Source organism: Brassica napus, chromosome C5 (assembly GCF_020379485.1).
Source record: "Brassica napus cultivar Da-Ae chromosome C5, Da-Ae, whole genome shotgun sequence".
Taxonomy (NCBI): domain Eukaryota; kingdom Viridiplantae; phylum Streptophyta; class Magnoliopsida; order Brassicales; family Brassicaceae; genus Brassica; species Brassica napus.
In genome coordinates, this window is record NC_063448.1 from 26,997,684 (window position 1) to 27,005,207 (window position 7,524).

Consider the following 7,524-nt stretch of genomic DNA (forward strand, 5'->3'; position numbering starts at 1 on the left):
TTGTGGAGAGAAAGTGAGAGATATGTTGTGTTTAGTTCACAAGAATGGAAAAAGAAGAAGGGTAAATCGATTTTGGGAGCATTAAGAGCTTCAAATTGGTTGTTCATGGTGGTTGTGGTATTGATGACAATGACAATCTTGTAATTACTTGAAGATGATGAGGGTGAGAGAGTAAAAATGTCATTTTCGAAAAAAAAAGGAAAAAAAAATTGATGGCAATTTCGTAAATTATATGAACTTGTGGGGTGAATAGGGTAAAACCAATTTCAAAAAAAAAAAGGTTAGTTTTGTGTTTGACTTTAAGTTATAGGTCAATTCTGCAAAAAGCCCTATTAAATAATTGTAAATGCAAAAGGATTTTTATTAAGTATTAAAGAATCAATGTCTTTATTTATTGTAATACTAGGGTAATATTCGTCCTCCTCATCCTTAAATTAGGTCTTTTAGTTTCTTAATTTTATTTGTTGGTAAATATCGAATATTATTACGGATTTTATTTTGCAAAATGCTTTGAGAATCACAAATAAGCACATTACATAAAAGGGTTTCGGGAATATTTCTATCGCAATGACGCTAAGAAGGCCCTCCACAACCTCGAACTATTGGCCAACAATTTGTGCGACAGTAAAACCTTTTTATGGTATTCTTTTGTTATGCATAGGAAATTTTGAGCTTGAACAAGCCACCGCAGGTTCGAGTGGTAAGGAGACGGGACTGAGACGCCAACACGTTTCAGGTTCGATCCAGCTGCTGCGCGAAAAAGTGGTACTGGATTCGATCCAGCCCAGATAAAGCCCTCCCGGGTGAAGTGGACCGCTGTCTGACTGGACGCAGGGAAACGACCCACGTAAGTGGGGAACCCCTGGATTATCAAAAAAAAAAAAAAAAAAGCCACCGCACGTTTACGTAAACAACTAATAAAATATATTATTTGTTTACTTCCATTAATGTGTCAATAAATCCACTTAACAAATTTACATTTCGTAATTTGCACAATACAAACCACATGGTCTTAAATAATATTGGTCAACTTTAAAGGCCTAACCAATATCAAATAAACTCTGTTCTCGAAAACTAGCCACCATGGGGCTATTACTAATAATAACTGAATAAAAAAAACAAAAAAAATCTATGGATACAGTTAGCAACTCCAAGAGTTAATTTAAAGCATAAACAATGTTAACTAAAAAAAAATAAAAGTCAAATTAAAAATTGCAAACAACTCATCGTTAGTTCTGAAAAGTAAACACTAAGAAGAGAGAAAAGAGAGAAAACGCGTGGGAGGAAAGCACCGACGTCCGGCGGCGCGTTTGCGCGCGTGCCGGCGCCGGTGGCTCCCTTATTTGTCGATCCTCGCTAGGTTACCCTCTGTGTGCGTCGATCTGCTGTCTTATCCGATATATTTTCGGATCTGGACTAGGGTTTTATCGCCGGGAGAGAACCGTCTACGGCGGGTTTCAAACGGCGGTAAGCTCCCTTTCTCTGGCTTCGGGGTGAGGTAGGACGCGGCTCGTCGCGACAGCTTGTTAGTTTTTTGGGTTGAAGTTAGGTTTCATTCCGGGAGGCGGAGGCTTCGTTTAGCTCCGCCGTCGCCGTTCAAGTTTCCGGGGGGTGGAGGCTCCTTTCAGCTCTGCGCCGCCGGCAAAGCTTCCGGGAGGTAGAGGCTCTCACAGCTCTGCGCCGTCGGATCTTGCACCGAGGGGTGAAGGTGTCCTGTACCTTGCCTCGTCGGCTCTGGTTTTTTCTTCTTCTGCTTAATTTTTAAAATTAGTTTATAGGGCCTTAGTGTTGGTTTTTTGGCTTTGGTGATGTTTGAGTTCCGTGGGTGTTTCTCTCGTTGGTGGAAGAGAGAAGCGACCGTTTCAAGTTGGTGTGTTTCGGTGAGCCGTGGTTGTTACTCTGGTGTGTGCTCGAATGGTGGTGGTGATGATCTCGCTCCGGCGATTGATCTCGCCGGTAAAGATTTCTCTGGAGTACAAGACGGCGGTGATGGAGAGTGTTGGTAGGTCTTGGGATCCGGCTTGTCTCGGTGAGGCTTGTTCCTATAGTGGCCGGTTAGAAGCGTCCGTTCTCCGGCGTAAGTGCTTACGGTGGCGGCGACTTTTGCGGGTTTGCTCCTCGAGGTAGGGCGAACCGCGAGTCGGGTGTTTGGGTTCGAGGTTAACGGGCTTGGGCCTAAGCGGGTTGTTTTGTTTAAGTTGGGTTTTGTGGTTGGGCCTTTTTGGTCTTTGTAATTCTCTTTGGGCTGCGGGCCTGTTATCTATTATAATTCAGTTGGAAAAAAAAAAAAAAAAATTGCAAACAACTTTCGCAAAACGCGGTCAAACCATTAATATGTATACATAACGTCAGCAATACACAAAAGATGTAACATCTTTTTTGGTCAAACCAAAGATTGTAACTTAATGGTTAATACAAGCATTGTATTTTTTTCATGTTTTCATAGCATGGTTAGTACGAATACTGGTTAATACTAGCATTGTTACATATGCTCATATACGAACTCAGATTTGGTGTTATGTGTATGAAAAAAATTATATTTTTGTAATACTAATTTAACAACACATTAGCAATATTTTATTTAAATTATAACTACAAAAAAAACCATACGATTTACGACGACCAACATCGTAGTTAATTCATTGTAAATGGATTTTACGAAAAAATAATAATGTTATCGAAATCGTCATAAACTACCTGTTGTAACGGACATTTCATCGTAAAATCCTTGTAAACTTTACGATGATAAAGAGTTCATCGTAAATTCCAGAGACAGCGTCTCACTAGCTTGCACGTCAAAGAAACGCGCCTACTCAGGACCACCACTTCATGCCTCCATGAATTGCAAAAACATTAGATTTGGAGAAGAGAATACCGAGATTATGCAACACACCGCCAACACCCAAAACATAGGATTTGTTGTTTGGTATATATATATTTTTTTTTTTGATAATCCAGGGTTCCCCGCTTCGCGGGTCATTCCCTGGACCCGGTCAGGCAGCGGGCCAGCTTCACCCGGGAGGTTTTTCCCTGAGCCCGAAGGTCCAGTACCCACTTTAGTGACAGGGATGAGCAGTTCGCCTCCGGCTGGCGTCGAACCCGGAAGCATGACAATTGGCCCCCAAGGCTCTAACCAGTAGAGCTGACTCATCCGTCTGGTATATATTATTTTTGATTTGAAGTTAAGTAATTTTTAAAAAAATTAGAATTTTAAGATTTTAATTAGAGTTTAGGATATATATGATTAATTTGAAGTATGATATAGATCTATAGTTTAGGGTTTAAAGTTTAGATTTAATATTTTATCTAAACTTTTAAAAATATTAAAATTTTAGATTAAAATTAAAAAAATATTTGAGTTTTAGAGGTTGTGTTTAAAATTTAGGTTTTAGAATTTAGGATTTATGAATTTTAGAAGCAAATGAAATGAAGTTGGAAAGAAAGTGAAACGAGGGTGAGAGGGAAAATAAATTATTTCTCGCCTTAATTATTCATAACGTTTTAAAACTGACAGTGTTATGTATACTATGTTTCTAAAAAGCGTTTACATAATTAAAATTGGACCAACCAAATATAGTTTTTGCATTTTCACAAATGGTATCTAAAAATAACGTATGCCAAACATAGAAGAAAAGAAAGAAAAAAAAAACATTATTCTCAACTGCTATCAAAACCTCTATTTCTTGTATTAACAACTCGATTATCCATGCTTAAATAACACTCTACAAATTGGAAAATTGTTATGATCGTATTATGTAAATTTTACTTCAGAAAATAGCCAGCGAGTCATGAGGTGGAGAACGTGGAGGTTAAAAATCACTGCATATATTCGTACGAAAACCAGCTTTAAAAAAAAAAAAATTATTCGTACGTAACGAGTTAACTTCAAACCCCATGCAAATTCTCATGCACGGAAACCTTCCTATATAAACCCTTCCAAGTTCATTATTTAGCCATCATCATCAAATTAACCATCAACAAAAAGCAAATTTAGCTAAGAACCAAAGAAAGCAAAAACCACAATGTTCTCAACCATGGAATGTCAAAAAGCTCAATTCTTTGTAATCATTCTTGTCATTCTCTTTGCGGTTTCAAGTAGCAAAAATGTTTGTAACCCGGCCTGTAAGGCTAAAGAACCGTTCAACTGCGACAATCCACTTACATTCAACCGAACTAGTTTTCCAAAGAACTTCACTTTTGGTGCGGCTACTTCGGCCTACCAGGTACATATATCTTTGATACTGACCTTTTTTTTTTTTTTGATAAAATGTGAATTTATACCAAAAAGGAACATTTAGAGTTGATACTGACCTTTTAATAAGACATAGGGATCTATCAAGATTATTTTCATCTACCATATATACGAATAATCTTTAACCCGGCCTGCATGATTTTTTTTTGTACCAGATCGAAGGTGCTTCACATAGAGCACTTAACGGATGGGACTATTTCACTCATAGATATCCAGGTCACAACACATCATTGATTAAAAAAATTTCCGTATAATTAATTAGCATTCACCTTGATGTAGAGAAAGTTAAGTATATAAATAACGGATGGGACTATTTTACTCATATATATACAAGTTATGCTCATCTTTCGATCTGCTCTATATATTTACAGAGAAAGTGCCAGACCACAGTTCTGGAGACCTTGCTTGTGATTCGTATGATCTTTACAAGGTAAGAGGCTATCCATGATGAATGTGTGTGTATACATGTTATTTTTTCCATTTCAGAAATGTAACTGAACTCTGGAACTCCCATATAACAGGAGGATGTCAAATTACTGAAAAGAATGAAGGCTCAAGCATACAGACTCTCAATAGCATGGTCAAGGATCTTACCAAGTAAGCGCAGATGATAAGCCTAAATTTTCATTATTATTATTATATTTTAACTAATCTTATGATTACATATATGCTTCTACCCTTAGAGGGAAGATTGATTGGAGGGATTGACGAAAACGGGATAAAATACTACAATAACCTCATCAATGAGTTAAAAGCAAATGGTAAATATATTACATAAATTTGTATTTTTGATACATACATATATTATCAAGTTTTAATTGTCCGATGTATCAATTTTTGTTGTGTGAATAAAGGCATTGAACCGTACGTAACAATATTCCACTGGGATGTTCCCCAAACTCTAGAAGATGAGTATGGAGGTTTCTTGAGTCGACGTATAGTGTAAGTGCATTAAATAATATTTATCTTAAACTTGTTTTCTTTGTCTTAGGTTATGTTACTTATGTACATAGATCTATCTTTTATCTAATATGTATGATACATGAGCAGAGAGGACTACAAAAACTATGCCGAGCTTCTATTTCAAAGATTTGGAGATAGAGTCAAATTTTGGATCACTTTAAACCAGCCTTACTCTCTCGCAAGCAAAGGTTATGGAGACGGATCGTATCCTCCTGGACGGTGCACTGGCTGTGAATTTGGAGGAGATTCTGGAACTGAGCCTTATATAGTTGCACATAACCAACTTCTAGCTCATGCAAAAACTGTAGCATTATACCGAAAACGATATCAGGTTCATATACTTACCAAATATTTCATGATTTTATCCTTCCAAGATGATTTGTATGTAGTATATGTAACTTATAATCCAAAATATCTATGCATTCAGAAATTGCATGGTGGTAAAATAGGAACGACCTTGATCGGGAGATGGTTCACCCCATTAAACGAAAATAGCATTCGTGACACCGCTGCTGCAAAGCGGGCATTTGATTTCTTCGTTGGATGGTATATATATTTTTCAATTAAATTGATTCTCAGATCACATGAATATTCACGAACACATACACATCTATAAAGCTTTTGTTATAAAGTGTTCAAGTAACAAATATACTTGCAGTATTTAATTTATTATTTTTGTTCTATATATATGTATGAAGGTTTTTGGATCCATTGGTTTATGGAAGATATCCAAAGATATTGCGACAGATGGTTGGACCTAGATTGCCAAAATTCACACCTCAAGAATCAAAGTTAGTCAAAGGATCACTTGATTTTCTAGGGTTGAACTATTATGTTACACAATATGCGACCAATGCACCTCCTTCTACAAAACCTAGTGTCATAACCGATCCAAGAGTTACACTTGGATGTATGTAAAAAATGGTGCTTCTTATATTTATATATATATATGTGTGTGTGTGTGTGTGTGTGTGAGTGTAAATTTTCTAAACTCATATATTTCTCTCTACTTGGATACAGATTACCGCAACGGAGTACCTATTGGTGTTCAGGTAACTATCGACTTTGATTTATAATCATCATTTTTTAAGAGATCACAGCGTTTATTTGAATTTCCTTCTTATATGTTCCCTTCTTGTTTACAGGCGCCCAGCTTCGTCTACTACCCTCCAGGGTTCCGTCAGATTCTAAATTATATCAAAAACAAATACGGAAACCCACTTACCTACATCACTGAAAACGGTACCTACATATCATCACACCAATACAAATATGTTTAACCAATGTTTAAACAAATAGAAATATGTGTGTGTGTGTTTAATTTGGAAATCTTGTGTTAAATTTTACAGGAATTGGAGATCTTGATATGGGAAACTTAACCCTGCCAAATGCTCTTGCTGATAACGGACGAATTCAAAATCATTGCAGCCATATTGCATGTCTCAAATGCTCTATCGAGTGAGTTAACTTTATTTGACATACTTTTGAGAATTATAAGTGGTTAACATTATTTCAAATTTATTTCAGGGATGGATGCAACGTAGCAGGATATTTTGCATGGTCATTAATGGACAACTACGAGTTCGGAAATGGTTACACTCTCCGGTTTGGTATGAACTGGGTCAATTTCACTAATCCTGCTGATCGAAGAGAAAAAGATTCTGGAAAATGGTTTTCTAAGTTCATAATCAAACAATAAGAGGAATTGATATGATATACATACATATATATATACACACATATATACATATATATATGTATATATATATATATATAATTAAATTAATGTGCTTCCAACCTATTGAATCTAATAATTATTGTACTCTATGTATTGTTGGTTTTATTTTATTATAATTATTTAATAAAGTTTTCGTAATGCGTATGTGTTTCTAATACAGTTGTAATAACCAGGCCTTGATTTCTGGCAATTCATAAATTAATAAATAAAAATTATATGTAGCTTTTACCGTTCATATTGTATACTCTACGTGTCTTCTACGTACTCAAGCGTAACATTTCAAAAATTAAATCAGTTTAAATAACAAAATAGGCACATGAAGATGTTGTCTAATTCAAGAGAAAAATCAAACCAAAATGCTTTTGCTTGTATTTTTGGTAGCGATTCAAGTTTGACAAAAAGAATGCTCACATATAGACTCTGCAGAGGAATATTCCGGCTGAGTTTTCATGTAACAAGAAAGGTACTGAATCGTAAGTGCGGGTGACTTGTGGTTTCTATGATCTTTCACTACAAGAAAACACACCGAATTCCGACGGAGGTTCCGACGGACACCAAGGTCGTCGGACAT

At 36.2% G+C, this 7,524-nt stretch overlaps 1 protein-coding gene across 1 annotated transcript; it reads left to right on the forward strand.

Annotated features, from left to right (window-relative positions):
- Positions 1-3,946: 3,946 nt before the first annotated feature.
- LOC111213144 (myrosinase 4-like) lies at positions 3,947-7,177 on the forward strand. Its single transcript, XM_022714814.2, has 13 exons — positions 3,947-4,223; positions 4,408-4,468; positions 4,624-4,682; positions 4,774-4,849; positions 4,936-5,013; positions 5,107-5,194; positions 5,303-5,546; positions 5,643-5,761; positions 5,914-6,125; positions 6,236-6,267; positions 6,361-6,457; positions 6,565-6,673; positions 6,743-7,177. Exons 1-13 carry the CDS (start codon positions 4,023-4,025, stop codon positions 6,912-6,914), a joined length of 1,548 nt encoding a protein of 515 aa, XP_022570535.1. The 5' UTR covers positions 3,947-4,022; the 3' UTR covers positions 6,915-7,177.
- The last annotated feature ends 347 nt before the right edge of the window (positions 7,178-7,524 follow it).